At 37.3% G+C, this 16495-nt stretch overlaps 1 protein-coding gene across 1 annotated transcript in view; it reads right to left on the bottom strand.

The window, feature by feature from the left end:
• The window catches only part of FREM2 (FRAS1 related extracellular matrix 2), a 125881-nt gene that overhangs the window by 18336 nt on the left and 91050 nt on the right, over positions 1-16495 (bottom strand). Inside the window, exons 8-16 of the mRNA XM_071738160.1 lie at positions 15904-16113; positions 15570-15767; positions 13758-13922; positions 13498-13680; positions 11903-12033; positions 10822-10980; positions 9758-10061; positions 6897-7028; positions 5972-6303 (exon numbers count right to left, since the gene is read on the bottom strand). Coding sequence (XP_071594261.1) covers positions 5972-6303; positions 6897-7028; positions 9758-10061; positions 10822-10980; positions 11903-12033; positions 13498-13680; positions 13758-13922; positions 15570-15767; positions 15904-16113 — 1814 coding nt within the window. The remainder of the gene's footprint in view (positions 1-5971; positions 6304-6896; positions 7029-9757; positions 10062-10821; positions 10981-11902; positions 12034-13497; positions 13681-13757; positions 13923-15569; positions 15768-15903; positions 16114-16495) is intronic.

Below are 16495 nucleotides of genomic sequence, written 5' to 3'. Positions count from 1 at the left end.
CAGATGTGGAGGGAAGCCTACCATGCTGGTAGCCAGAGAATTAATGAATAAATAGTTCTCTCTCTCCTAACAGTAAATTAAAACTTACAAGGTCCTCTCATTTCTTGCTGAAAAGGAAAACGCAACATGGGGAAAACTGCCCTTCAGTAGGCAGGAAAGAAAAATGTCAAGACATGCTATGAGAAATACAGAGGATCTTTAGATACAATAAAATTAAAATAAGAGGAAATTAACTGCAGAGGAAAACTATGTCAGAGTAAACAAGCAGAACATCAATACAACAAATGTATTGATGGAATGTGTTTCACAGATGGAGGGGTCTTACTTCTCTAGCATTCAATAATGCTGTTTAAGTGAACATGAGAAAACATTCTTTCCACTGAGTTATCTTTATTTCCCAGCACTGCTTGCAAAGCCTATTGAAAGTAGCCAGCTGTTCATATTTTATTTCAATGTGACACTGATGAAACCAAAATGGTAACTTAGAGCTGTGTAAGGGTAGGATCAGTTTAGCTGCTGTGGAGAGACAGAACAGGTGCATCATGCATCCTATGCACAACAGATTTTAGCAGTTGTACTGACAAAATTATAGTCATTAAACAAGAATAACTGGGTGTGACTTTTAGCCTTGTGATACCAGGAAAGAAGAACAGACTACAGGCAAACATGAGCTGAACTGGGGAAATTGTGTCTAATACTCTGTGACAATCCCAGGTCTGGAAAACCTGAGAAGAAAGAAGACAAAAAAAAAAAAAAAATTCCAAACAGGGAATAGATTCTTAAAGTTAGTGTCTGAGAAAACGCAGATCACAAATCATTCAAACAGTGCATATCAAAATTCACATGTGTGGGGGAAGAATATGATTTATACTTCTTATTGATATAAGTAGAGCTTCCTACATTTTCTTTGCAAGATAAATTATCACAGAGCACAAAGTCTATTTTTGAACACTGACAGTTCCCACTTAAGACTTGTGAAATATTAATGGGAATTTCTATAGGTGTTCACCTTTTGTTCCCCTTTATGATGCAAACTGTCAAACTTCATTAAGTTAAAAAAAAATTAGTTTGAGAGTCTGTCACATGAAAAGTGACAATACTTACAACAAGAAATATTTTCAGTTAAGGCTTTGGGGCATGGATTCTGTTCAGCATTTAAATTGTATTTTATTTATCTGGCTTACATTTCCAGAGGGCAAAACTTGGCAATCTGCATGTACACTGTTAGCACTGATAAAATCAGATTTAGAAATAACACAAGTTCATGTTTTATACTTTATCTCCCAATGAAACCTTTTCATGAAAACTTTAGCCCCCCAAATTACCCTAAGCATAATTTTTTATTGCATCTACTTGCTGTGTCCATGAATTTGAATCAACTGAGCTTAACAATGTTATCAATTAACTGTTTATGCAACAATATGGTAACACTAAGATTTAGCCCCAAGAAGGCACACAGCCAGGTAGGTCACAGGTGAAATGCAAAGCAGGTTTGTTTAAAGAAGTCTGAATGGAGAGGAGAATGCAATACAGCCTTGAAATGCCACCTCTTTGAAATGTTTAACCAATGATTTTGTTACCCAGCTGGTGCATTAACCTTATAACAGAGTATTTTCTTCATAGAACCTACTAAATTCACATGTTTGCAGCTGGAGAAAAGTTTGTTAGTGAGCTTTCACTACAAACTGCAGGATTTTCTTAAACTCAATTTGGCAGCTGAATTCAATTAAAAAATCTGAAAACAGTAATTTCTTTCTATTTGCAATGTAAGGAATTAAGGAAAGCTGACTTTTGCCCTTCTAGCATGATTTTGGGTAAAAGTAGAGCCAGTAAAGCTGGAAATATATGGTTTCTGTGTAATAAGAAACCTCTGCAAGCTGTCTTGCATAAGCTGAGGCAATGAACCAATGATTTTAAAATCTGTTTTCAGATGGGATCTCCGAACACCTCAGTGTCATAACGTGTGTAGCATAAATGTGAACTGAACATATTGGAAGGAAACATTCCCAATTTTGGCCAGAAATAACAAGGAACAGAACAAACTGTTCACCTGTACTCAATTACACTAGCTTCAAGGTATCAATCTGTACATTCAAATATTTAATATATGTTCTTCATCTTCATGTTTCTCTTAAAGACTTGCTTAAACAGTTGTTAATAACATTTATTTGAATGGTAATTTCCTTGTTTCCCTATGCTAAGCCTGCCAATAAACTGGAACTAGGGAAAACAACATTCACACATAAATATTTGGCCAGAACCACCCAGAATCCTTCAGATGCCAAATAGTCTGGCTACAGAAAAAGTAGTAGGAAATGAGATCAAATGATACTTCATACTCTATCAAATAAGTCTAGGCCAACACTTCAATATGTACTTTACTAAGTGATATTTGGTTGCTTTTTTTTCCCACTGTTGCCCTTCTTAACTTCCTTTCAACAATATCTGTCATTTTTCTAGTACCTATGTCTTGAGAATGTGAGATGTCTGTAGTACTCGACTCCCACAACATCCCCTTGAAGTAAAGGGAAACCTTTATTAATTGCTGAAAAATACAGGAAAACAGCCATCAGGTAGGTGAGTTCCACCTTCTTAAGGCCTACACATATCCAAAGGTTGTGACTACAGGCTGTCCAGAAAACTTGCTGTTAATCATTGAAGCTGACCTTAAATTTAACCAGAACAGAGCAAAATTCCAAATGAAATAGGTCAATTTAAAGAGGAGTAGGCCTTTATTTATAAATAAAAGTTCCTTAAGCTGCACATCCAAATTGATATTTAGATACATAAATGCCTGATTTTTCAGATGTGATGAATATGGGCAGACCTCAGGAGCAATGTGTCAAGCTGTATACTGAAAGGAGTGCTGCATCCAGCTCACACAGGGTTTGTTCATGCACAGAATAATTGAGAAAGAGAATGGGTCACAAGCAAAAGGCCTCAAAGGGGAAAAAAAAAAAAAAAAAGAAAACCAGGACCTTCTCTGTATGTATTATGACAGTTCATGAGTTCATGGGAACTGGCTAAGACAGCTGCAGCCTGCAGCCAACACTAGGAGCACTGCCAGAAGAACTACACCAGCTGCAGGTCTCCCACCTCACTTCTTGCTGACTGAAACTCATCCTCTTCACCCATTCTTGGAGGAGAGCCCATAAATTGAAAGTCCACACCACACAAGATAGTGCCATATGCCTTTGTGAAATCTTTCTGTCTGAATCAACAGCATTATCTTTGTTTGACCATACAAATACTGGAGAGATACAGAATATTGAGCCTAATAAGACCTAACCAAAAATGCCAAGTAAACTTAAGCAATTAAATCTGCAGCAGTAGCAGGATGTGGTAAAAGTGTTTATGTTTTTTATCTGCTGCATCTTTGCAATAAAACTTAGGATTGCTTTGTGTGCTGAGAAAACATGGTGAAAATCATAGCTGCCAGCTTTCCTCTCACAGAGGAGGATTATTAATTGTCCACTGAAGGAGAAAAAAACAACAATGGTGGCAACTACAGAGATAGGGCACTGACTGCCTCCCCTCCCAGCTGGAGGGGGTCATGTGAAGATAAAGACCAAACTTGGAGAAGAATTAAATGGAAGTGGGGGAAAGAGGGAGGGCAGTGAAGCGCATACTGGCTGTGGGGCAATGCTTCACTGCTAGAAGTAATTCAGCTTGATATTTCACTTAACACACTGTAACCTTTTAGCCACAACCTCCAATTCACTAGAGGATAACTTCAGCTGCAGTTTTCATGGCTTTCATAGCTCATGTTCATCCCTTGCTGCTTTTAAATGAGGGATCTCACCTAATGTAAGGCTTCCAAAGTTTAAAGCAAGTACAAGTCTCTTCCTTGTCCTCATTCCATTTACGCATGTCCTCCAAAACTGAAACCCTACAGGTTGTTTTCATTTACTAAAATACAGGAAAGCTGCTTATTTTCTCCTCTGTTTATGTCCATATTGTATGGACTATATGCCTTTTCTCTAAAGGGTATAAAAGTATTTAAAATGGAAAGGATTCAAGCCAGCACTTTCTTCACCTTCACTGTGAGAGAAGTGGCTTGCATAGGTCACAGGACTGGAGGACAGCTGCTTGGCAGCTGTGTGTGCTTGGGTGCTTATGGTCACGTTGTGTCAGGAATAATATATGGTAGCATGCTGTATGGGCACAAGGAGATAGTCAAAGGAATGATGAGTTGAAGAAATGAAATCATTCCAAGAACAGTGCAGACTACTGCCATTTTTATCATGTGGGAATATGTAAGGTTTACATCCCACACTCACATACTTTCCCCTTCCCTCTGACAGGTTCATGGTCCCAATGGAATGTACTGGTAGGAGGATCTGCCTCTATCAGAGGGGCACCCTCAAGCAGATGCACTGACAGTGAGATTCCAACATAAAGGCAGAGACTCTGAACAGACTCTGTACCAGATGAGGAATCAGCACAGATGACAGAGCACTGAGATGACATATCCATCAAGGTCCTAGTGTCTAAGCAGGAAGGGCAGAAGCTCCAGTTTGTTCTGGTCTTATACTTTACAGAGTACATAATCTCTAGTTAAAATGGGTAGAATGTTAGGAAGTAAACCAGCAGCTAAAGAGAGCCCAGTGCAACTATGTTGTCTAGAAAATTGACTCTATGATCACCTGCAAGCACCCACAGATTAAAGTGGACCTTACGTACACAAGTTTTTTAAAAAAAAATAATTAAAAAACAGCTTATCTGATTAAGTATCTACATGTCGATTGCTTTTAGTATTAAAACAGCTCATGCCTGTAGGTTTCTCTGGACAATGACACACTTTTTTCTCATCAGTTAAAGGCCTCACATAATTTGGGTTTGGAAAATTAAGAATTTGTGCATATAAGACCTCTGAGGTCTGATAAGCGTGAGTCCCCTGCAAAATGAGCACCTGTTAAAAAGCAGAGCAATTACAGCCATTTTACAAACTGACCTCATCCTTTCCACAGCAGCTCAACAGGTGAAGCTAGAAAGCCAGGAATGTGAGTTAGCTTTACCACACATGGTTGTCACCCTGTGGATGGACTTCTCTGAAATGAGGTACTGCATTCCCATCCTTTCTTCCAGTCTATAGGATTATGCCCCAGCCAGACTTTTGGATTCATAAAGGTTTGATCTTCATACCTACATCTTTTGTATTCCAGAGCCTGAGTGGGATCAGACAGGCTTATGTAGTAATTACACAGGGAAGAACCAGGGATTAACTCTGCTGTCACTACTCCAATAGAAATGCTGCTTCCACCATTCCATCATTATGGATTTCTATTAATACTTCTCCAGAGAACAAACAAAGATCTTTCCAATCTCTTTGTTTTAACACACCCCTCAACCATTTTCACAGCTCTCTTCTTCAGCCATCTCATGTTGGCAGCTTCTCTTTTCTTCCTGACCAAAGAATTTTCTTCTGGGTAACGTGAGACCACGATGCTCTCTGCACTCCTTGTTAAACAGTGAGCAAGGCAACAGCAGAGCCAAGCAGCTGGGAGGACACTGCAGTCCAAAGTTATCAGCAGGAAGGCTCTTCACAATTTCTTTAAAACCTATTTTAAGATACACCACACTTACACTGTGCTATCAATGTGCTAAAAGCAATCCTTTAGAAGACCTTCATTCTAAGAAAAGACTAAGGTAGTTAAATAAAGAGTAGAAGTGGGATTGGTTTGTCCTAAAATACTTCAAAACTGTATTGGGAGAAAACTGTAGCAATTTTAATGCAAACTAAACTATTTTCTTAATTTCAGCCTGAAAAGATGTTCAGACACAGCCTTGTGTTACTTAATGGATATTGACAGCTTTAAGAAATAAGCTAGCCTTCAGGGAAGCCTATTTTTTTCAATAAAAACCCAACACTTTTCAAGCAAATTAATTCTAAAACCACTTATTTCTAGCATAGCTGAAGGCAAATCCTTCAGCCTAAGTACACAATGCAAAATCAGATACAGTTTTGTACCTGCCCATCTGTCCCAATGGTGCCTCCACAATCTGTGAGGAGCTCAGACATGTCATAGTAGCTCACAAACTCCCACAGACACGCTTCCAGGTTCAGGTTGCGGTAGAAGCGCAGGGTGTTGAAGCCTCTAATGGTTGGGCTGTACTGATAGGGAATGGTCTCTCCAATCACATCTGGATTTTTGGTAGCATCAGTCAAGAAACCATGGTGGGTCTTCACTTCTGTGTAATCCAACAGGTTGGAGCATTTGTGGTTTCCAACTCTAGTTCCATCAGGGCTTAGTGTCAGCTCAAAGTTGGAGAGCTCTCTTGTAGAAATAACAGGTAGCATGCCTGAAAAACATAGGTTTCTATCATTATCACGAATTTTCAGTGCTCAAAACTGCTTTATTTAGCTGAAGTTTGAAAAACACTAAGCATGTTATACACTGCTTCTATATTTTTTATAGATGACAGATGATATGCTGTGTGTATGAGAATACTATCCACAAGTATGCCTCTATACTACAAAATGCCAAATAAAATATTTCTAAATTTACAACATATTTTTCTAACAGGATTTTAAAATCTTCTTATGAAGCAGATAGTAATTAAATGGCTTTATACTTTTTAATAAATATATTCTTCCTTGGTATATCTTTATGGACTTCCAAGGTATATTATGAAGGGCAGGTCTAGCCCAATTTATGTAAGCTATGCAATTAATGTGGAATATTTAATCTTTGCATCAAAGTCCATGTAGCAATACAATATCTTGTGCACCTGTTTGCAAACTGCACTTGTGTGCACATCACATTTCTCACTGGTCCCACAAATTAAAAGATTATATAATGAATTTGGTATTTAAAATAACATGACCAATACAACAGCTCAAATAACAGCTCTTTGTGTGAATTATCTCAGCTCCACAGCTGTTTTTATCCTACCATCAATATGTGGCATTGTGACTGTCAGTTTGATGAGACTGGTATAATCAGGATCTTCTGGGCCAGTGTAGCGCAGTTTGGCAGAGAATGGTTCTGCTCCAACTACTCCTGACACACGAGGCTGACAAAGACCTAGTGGAAAAAAACAGAAAACAACTTTATTTCCACAGTAAATTATCTATACTTCCCTGTAAATTACTTTTAGAGACATATTCTTCCACTATATAAGGTTCCAAGACAAGGAGAATTTTTTGGAATGACAGATAAGTGCTTTGGGCAGCATTTACCAGAGATTTGAATAGAAATTTATGCAAAAGAGAATTAAAACAGAAATTATTATTTGATCAGCTGGGTCGTATTTTCAAAACCAGGTGACGATACTGCACCTGTACCTTTGCAGTTGCATGTGTCAACCACAGTTGCAGAGTTAGGTGTGAAGTGCCATCCTTTCTTATGAAAGCCCTCAGAGGTATACACTTTAATTCCACACACCTCTTTAAATATTTCCATAGATTTACAGAGGATACCTGATCAGGCTCCAGTTGGTTTTGGCACTGGATTTGGTTGTGGACCTATATATGCCTTCATAGGACTCTATGAACCTCCTGTTCTATTAGTGATCAAAATGTAATTAGAATAATCATGCCATAAACAAATTCTAGTTGGAAAGGTTCTCTAGAAATGCCATGCTTAAAGCACAGTCAGCTTCAAACTTCTAGTAGATTGCTCATGGACTTTTTAGGTTGAGTTTTACATTTATCCAGGGATGGAAAATCTGTAACTTCTTTTGACAACCCATTCCAGCATTAGTTCAACCTGTTCCAGTATTAGTCCTGTAAAATCAGGATTAGTTTGTAAAATCAGGAGATTAGGTGTGTAATCAAATAATCTGAGATATATGCAACTTCCACTTGCATGGTTCAATCAGAACTGTCTGCACTCTGGCCACAAGAATCAAGGCACATTGCCATGGGATGGACAAAGGATCACAATGTCCTCTAAGAAAGAAACCAGCAGAAGTGGCAAATCAGAACAATTCCCTTTGTCTATGTTCTGCTCTTTGATAATTTCGGAGAGATTACAAGAAATGAGGAGGCAGGGCTCTCATGTTGGAGAACCCACTGGTTCTGGTGGGCCTCATCTGGTTCAACAGATAAAACTTGGAATCTTCTGGAATGAGGAAAAAATTCACTTCTGCACATGATAGTTTTGTCATATTTTCCTCAATTGCAAGTAAGATGTGGTAAAGAGGCTACATAAATTTTTTGCACAATCTGACTTACTTTTGAAAATTTGTTCTACGTACTGGAGGTCAAATAGCCTCAAAGCTGAAAATAGTAAGGATTTTGGCAGGTTCCTTAGATCACTGCACTTACTTTAAAACTGGCATTGAACGATTTCCCTTATGTTGTATGTGACATCCAGCTTTGTTGGCTTCCACATCACAAGTTAGCTTGGGTACTGGAAGTAACACATGCATGACAATTCAATCCTAAACCTAAACCTAAACCTAAACCTAATTAACCCTCCTAATTTGTCAAGTACATTCCAAATGATGCATTGTAACACTAAATTAGCCACTCTTCTTCACATAATGAAACTAGTTCACCCAGCACAAGGTTGTCTGCCTTTAACAAGCACTACACTGCACCCAGTAGCCAATACCCTTAGACAGAAGACTCTTTACAATGTACAATGTACTGTCCAAATGTGGAATAAAGGACACAGACAAACAGATATTCCATTTACTAAGATCCTGAAAGCCCATACTTAGCAGAATATAGAATCATAGAATGGTTAAGAGTTGGAAGGTACTTTAAATTTCATCCAGTTCCAACCACCTGCGTGGGTAGGGACATCAAATACAAAATTTTTTAATTTCAATATTTATTTGGAAATGACAAGGAAATGATAATTATATTGCAAATGGACAATCCTGTAATTTTCTAATCTAATTTGTCAGAAAAAAGTTTATGTAGCTACAAAAGCAGCAATTACCTTTGTGCATTACCAAACCCGAGATAAAGAATGCAAAATAAAATCCAGTCTTTTGTAATCTACTTTGCTTGCTAATAATTACTCATTCTCCATATATATATATAAAAAAAAGCATCTGTGATTTCTACAACACAACAGCATATGCTATCAGACTGTATTTTTGTGCATACCAGTTCTACACTTCTGCTTCCCATCATAATTCAGTATGAGTTTCATGAAAAGAGCTGGCTGGGCAAAGGAGATGGACTACAGCAACTCTGCTGGCTGAGAGAATGCAGCATCAGTTTAGTACTGACTGGGTTCAGAGAACCAGAGAAAGACAGACTATCAGTGAGAGAAGAAGGATGAATATTCTGAATATCTCAAATTGTCATAAAAAAATTGTCAGTGCCTTGTTATCAGACAGCCATTGTTTTAGTCCTTAGTCAAGGAAGAAACTTATTTTTAGGTGTACAGTGAGGCTGAAGTGCCAAATGAAGACTTTCTTCTGGATGGGCACAGCATAATAGAACTCCCAGGTGAATTCTCCAATGTCAAATAGGAGCTGAGATTGTACTGCAACACTACTACAATTGAATTCAACAGAGCTCAGAATAAAGTATGTTTTGTTATTTCCAATGCACACCATATACTGTTCTGAACATAAAAGTTTGCTATGATGATAATTATCTAATGATGTGGAGAGCTGGCAATGATGAAAATAATTTTCATTACACAAAGAGTGTTTGCACCAATTCTATGAACAAGAGAAGAAAAACTGAGTGTAATGTTAAAACATGTGATCATGTCATCAGATTTTGTTAGGATGGAAACAGGGATCCAGAAGAGTTCTGGGGGTTTTGCAATAAGTGGTGATATCTTACCTTCTGACGTGCTTATAGTTACAATGGGGCTCATGAGCTCCAGGCCTTCATTCCCATCTGAATTCACAGCACGAGCTGCACACTGGACACGAGAACCAGCTTGGAAGTAAATGGAATCAAGTGTAATCATCTTGGAGGAAGTGAAGAAGGTATCAAAGTCAACCTCTTTCATGGGGCTGGTCACCCCATCAGGACCAGTGGGTGCACTGACGAGCCAGCGGTACTGTGTCAGGGTATTATTGATGTTCTCACTGGCACATATTGAACCAGTCTTTTCAAAGTCTTCATATTTAGGATTGCAAGCCTGCAGAACAAAGCAGATATAGCAAAAATTTGCTTCATGGCAAAGGAATTTTAATTTATCAAGAGTCCCAAAGTTCAGCAATGTGGAACTGATGACCCCAGTAAATCTCTTCAAAAATTATCTTATTTTGATAGTGATGCTTTTAGCATTGCTATGGTAGATATAAAAGGAGGGTCTAATTATATTTACTGAAATAAAAATAATATTTTAAATTATGGTTTATGGGTGAAAACTGAACATAATTATGAAGGCACAAACTACACTTTCACATGTTACTTTAGTTGGAGTTTTACCCTTTGATATAATTCTGCAAATATGCTTTCTATTTCAAGATTTCTTTTGTTTTGTATTTAGAAGAACCATTCAATACATGATTCATTCCTGTGCATAATGAACAGTGGCAGTACTTCAACAAAGTCTACAACACTCATTGAAAACAATGGCTTATCTGCTGTCTCCAGTGATTTTAATTCTGCAAATTAAGGCAAGACAATACAGGAAATAGTAAGGTCACGCAATCATAGATATTGTGTGAGTGTTAAACTAGTCTGAACAATTGAAATGTCTTTCTACACTTTACATCCTCCTGAAAATTGATTACTATCCAGACAAATTAGATAACCTCTTAGGACAATTCTAGCTTAAAATGATGTGTGACTCACAACCATGTGGACTGAATATTAAGTGCCTAAAATCCAATTGTTTCTTTGAACAACATTCTGATACTGATTTTGTTTCATCTTTCCACAGAGATACTTACTGTGATACAGATAACAGGATAGCCAGCTATGGGACTGGTTCTGTCTTTGGCTCTAGAAGTATCATCATATATCAAAAGGGATGCAACTTGAGGGACAGAGGGAAAGGTGACATCTGCCATGCTGTTAATTTCCTCAATGTAAACAATGGCCTTGGCTGTCTGACAAGGAAAAGGCAGAAAAGTTCTCTGTGAACATTTAAATAAACATGAAGATTCAAGCTGGACCTTGATCAGAAGCTGTCTAGCCTTGGAAACAATATCCCAAAATAATTTCTAAAACCACAGCTGGATGAGTTACTGAGGAAAGGTTAAGACACAGGGAATTATATTGCAGACTCCAAAAGTAAGGGCTAAAATGCACTTTTTCTTTTCAGAACAATGAAGACACCACATCTTTTAAACTTTTTCTGTCTCAGCTTTCTTGAAGCACTTCAGTATTTTGGTAGAACTCTAAAGTGCACAGTATGCTTTAATGTCTGATGGAAATGGGGCATTTGTCATCAGCAAAGGATGTGTTTCAGCTGCCAGGCTACCTGGAGTCACAGTATATATGGTGTGATGCTGATGAAGGGGCCAAAGAGTTTGAAGAACATTTTATGCAGTATCAGAGGAATATAATGTTTATATTAAAAGTATATATGATACAATACTAAATAACAAGAATGTGTAGCTACTACAATTCACACAACAAAAATAATATTGCCAGCAGTCATGTTAAACTGTGCCACATGGTTTTGCCATCAGTTGTATTTTACCTCTCAGCTCTTTTTACAGCTTAGAGATTATATTGTATTGCCAGACAGTGTTTCCAAGAGCACATCAGTTTTTAGGACTGATTCTATGAAGAGCATGTGTCTGAAATGATAACTTGAAGATTTTAGTTCTGTGTAAGCGCTCCATGTCTCTTAGATCCCAAGAACCTCTTCTCTTTTGCAACAAACTGTTTTGGGTAGGTGCTACTGTGTAAGATGTGATGATGCACTTTGTCCAAGATGGTGCATATAAAGCTTAAAATGAGACAGAAAGCAAGAAGGTCTGTTTTTCAGATTTTGTTCTTGAGGACTTTGCATGAGTTTCTTACCTGTATTTCTGCGACCATGTTCTCATCAGGCTTCAAGTGAACAGTGAAGGCTTCTCTCATCTCCCTTACTTCATCAAAAAGAACTTCAATCTCCACAAAATGCTGGTTTTCACCCTCCTTAAACTCAATTTCTAAAATCATAACAAGACACTCAAAAATAAATCTGCTGTTCATAAAAAACTGAAATTCTAAGCCCAGCCATGAAAGATGGCAGTTAGTATACACTTTTCCAACTACAGATGTTCATACATTTATTTAAACCTATTTGATGATAAAAATAATAAGTAGCAGTGGACACGCAGAAATCACTGAAAATGAGGCATTATCATAATCAAAAGAGATTTTTAAACACCAGGATTTAGCCTAATTGAACTTAGTATTTTGAGAACTATCTGGGACTAATCACTACATAAATGCTAAGATTCTAAGTAAAAAGTATTATCAGTGCATTTTAATACAAAGATACATATCAAAATTAAGGCAAAAAGGTAGAGTTATGCAAAATGGCATTGTATTTTGAAAAGCACTGCCTCTGAAAAAGCTTCTGAGGTGACTGTTGTTAGCTCAGTCTTATCAAACACAGTAAGAAGAGTTCTGTGATTCTTGGATGTGTTAACTATTAAAGGAAGCAGGAGCACAGAAACTGTTGAACTGTATATGGAATGCATGAAAGTGATACTGAAATACTAGGTGCATTTCTACTACATTTATTTTTTCAAGAATGTCAAATTAACTGGAATTAGCAAGCTCTGGGATGATAATTTTCTTATTGCTCAAAATGCCTCTTTTTCTACAGAATTTGGAGATGGCTTAATGTTGTTGCTGGATGTTCACATGTAAGTCTTATCTTCTAGATGGACTAGAAACCAAACTAGGTTACCCAAAATTGTAAACTGTGAACACTCCAACAATGAATGACTAACCTTAATACAGACATTAATATCTTGTATTGTCATAAACTTCAGGAAAAAAAAAATTCCATAGTTATACAAACTCTGTTAGTAATTCATTCAACCGTGTGGGTGGGCTATCAATGGAAAGAAGTTTATCAGCTAAGAAATTTCTCATTCTGTTGCACAACTTCTATCCTCATTCATTACTAGTGAGGAGCAGTGGGAAGTGAATTGCAGGCATTTAGAAAGAACACTTAATTATTAAGAAAGTAGAAAAGTAAACAGAAGTAGACATTAATTCCTCCATAGACCAAAAGCCATTAGCTTCATGAGTTGCTTGAGAATCTTACAGAACCATATCCTGGGACTAGATGCTTCTGCAGAGTAATGTTATTACACTTTGCAAATGTTATGAAGGTGGCACTCACACATTTCTTCCACAGTTACTTGAGCTATAGATGTTTTCAAAGGAGTAACAGTTCTTCTGTAAATATCTTCACTGATACCTAGTATTCCAAAAGCAATAGGGGTGTTGCATACCCCATGGGATCATGTTCCTACTGATTTTGACTAGCAAAATGTATTTATGGATGTGGTTGCCAAGTATTCTATTGATAAAGTTATTTGATTTTTTTCTAACATTTTATTACTGTCATGAATAAATATAAAGAGAGGATATGATAATCATCTGAATGATCTTACCTTCTGATATGGGGTGATAGTCTTCTCCAGAAGTAGCAGATCCATCCTTTGTATGAACTCTCACGACAGAAACCTTGGAAGTGTCTCCCAGACGAAGCACTGGGATTTTTACAACTGCTACTTGCTTTGTGTTCTTTGGCTCACTCACACTAAATTTGGTCTCACCAAACTTAATAATAGACTCTATAATTAGAAGAAAAATTGTTTTAGATCACACAAACAAGCTTTCAAAAGCCAGTAACAACAAAATAATTTCTTACTGTCTGCATCATCCTGAATCTTTATCAGGGTCTCATTTTGTTCACCAATAGAAGCACCAAAGGAAGAATCACTTCTTGGAGTGCCAAGAACAAGACGTAGTTCTTCTTCTTCTTCATGGAAAGTATCATCCACAAGCACCAGTTTGCAAGGCTTCTCAGTTTCACCTGCAATCATTCTGAAGGTAATATCATGCAGAACTTAGGTGTTCTTATTAAAGCAATTCTCCCAAGCTCAAAGAACCACAGGCTAATTTTGTCCTGTAGTTTTTTATTTTAAGAATTTCAGGCCTTTCTGAGACTCTCTCCAACTTTGTGGACCTGCACATATATTATTTTATTTGATTTAAATTCCTTTTAAACTTTCACTGGTTCCAAATGACAATGCATATTGCCTTAGAATGCTTTAGAGTTGCAAAATGCTGAGTTTGAGCCCTCACAAATCAGTGTGCCTAGACTTAATAGATGTGAAAAGGGCCTTGTCTTTGTCCTTCTAGAAGAGCAGCAAGAGTTATAAGTGGTGTTCAGAGTGTCTGGCTCCCAGTGTCAGATTCAGTGTGCTCATCATCATGACTCCTACATCTCTTACAAAGGGAACAGCACAAGATTTGAGAGATTATGTCAATTTACAATAATTTTTCATCATTATGCATGCAAAAAATGATCAAGGCTCCTCAAGATGAGGAACCAGATCATGATGCAGAGAGTGTTCATTTCCTGAGATATCTTTTCCACCTATAGAAAATGAACTGCCTTTGAGAAGGAGAAAAAATTTCCTTCTCCATTTTCAGGGAGAAAAGTATTCACTGATCATCGCTACGTGGGAAATGTAAAAACTGAAGCTACTTAATCTTAAGCAGGCCCAGGAAACTTATGAAAACAAGATATGACCCAAGAAGACCTCTTTGCTACTTTTCGTCATGGAGAAATAAATGGCAGAGTGACACTTAAAAAAAAAACAAAACAAAAAAAAAACCAACAAAAAATAGGAAAGTCACTTCCTAAGGAGCCCAGATCCATTAATCCTAACAAATTGGATTCTCCTTCCTGCTTGTACAGAAACATTGGCAAAGGCATGCAGCACCTGACAGTGCTAAAACTTGAGGCCAGGCCTAAATCAAGACAGACTGAACAACTTGCTTTACATGACGAGTGTTATACATGCCTATAGAAATCTGAAGTTTTCAATTTCTGTGCTAAGGGCATACCAAGGATTTCATACTGATGACAGAACTTGTTTAGGGCTTGTAAAAATACTATGTGTGTGTAAACATAAAAGTCTGAAAGATTAAAATATCTTCTGCGCAAACAGAGGGAATCAGGCAATGTTCTTTCAAGGCAGTAATTTCCAATTTATTTGTGTTCATCTCTGATATGAGATATTAAGCACATGATACTGATGAACTACCTTAGGAAAGCCTCCCTGGATAAAACACCCAAAGATAAATTGGAATTAATACACCCGTTGAAAGGCCTATTATTCATTTTGGAGCAAGTAAAATGTATTTACCCAAAATCAGCCTAATGAAGAGCAGAGCTTTTTAAGTTTCCTTTCTGACAGTGTGCCTGTTATTGTGTTACTCTGAACCTGCTTTTGCTACCATTAATCAGAAAGACTGGGACTCAGGATGGACCTATGTGAAGGCAGGTGAAGAAGTTGATATTGATTATCGCTTTAGATGAGAAGTGAAGCAAAACCAGACATCATCTGTGTGCACTCTATCCCCTGTGCTTGGTTTTCCAGAGCACTCTTTTTAGCAAAGCAAGCCAAAACATAGTAGACTAAAGGCTTCTAAAATAAGATCAAGAGCTTACCAGGAAGGAACGTGATGATGGAACTGTCAGTATTAGGACGCTCTTCAAAGTCCATCATTACCTGAGCTGAACCTTGCCTTGTATAGCATCTCACAGTGGATGTATATTGGATATCCCCACTCCTGTATATCATGGCAGAAATCTGTCCATCATTTTCATTGCCTACATATACAGATTCTTTAAACTGCATCTTAGGCACTGGGCAGAAAAACATAAAAAGCATGTATAAAGTATAATCACAAAAGTTACCAAATCTTCTCTCCACTATTTCCAATTTATTGCAGTCATCCATCTCATGCATAAATCTGAAAAGGTACAAAAAATTCTTACTCACAATCAGAGACCGAGTCATTAATGAAGATGGTGGCCTTGCTGGGTTCTCCAAGGGCAGCATTCATGGGCATCCTTAGCACAAGCTCAAACTTCTCAGTTCCTTCTAACACTGGCTGTCCAAGGTCATCCAGAATTACCACACGAAATGTCTGCATATTGACTCCAGGGGAAAAATCCAAATTGCGACTGATACCTACATAATCTACTCCAGCTACCAATTAAAAGGAGATTAAAAAAAAAATCTAATTCATAAACAGAATAACATGCAATTAAAAAAAATAAATACCATTAGGAAGTTAATTTTAGATAAATCTATTTTGTTAATATAATTTTAAAATTTGGTATATTTGGCAGTCATATAATACAAAGACAAGTTGATATTGTCACTTTTTGTTTAATGATACAAGCCACAAAACAGGGCTGATTGTGTTTTATTATAAACCAACAGTCATTCCATTAAAACTAACAACATTTGCTGTGAGAAATGAAACGAAGCATAAAGCTTTGAGAGAGACTCTGGAGATGAAATAAAATCTTTTGGAAAGAAACTTCATATTACTCCCTAACAAAGTTGGCTGTTTTGAGACTATTAC

The sequence above is a fragment of the Heliangelus exortis genome, chromosome 1, assembly GCF_036169615.1.
Source record: "Heliangelus exortis chromosome 1, bHelExo1.hap1, whole genome shotgun sequence".
NCBI lineage: Eukaryota > Metazoa > Chordata > Aves > Apodiformes > Trochilidae > Heliangelus > Heliangelus exortis.
Note: the sequence above shows the minus strand (reverse complement) of the source record. Positions and strands in the feature narration are given on the sequence as shown.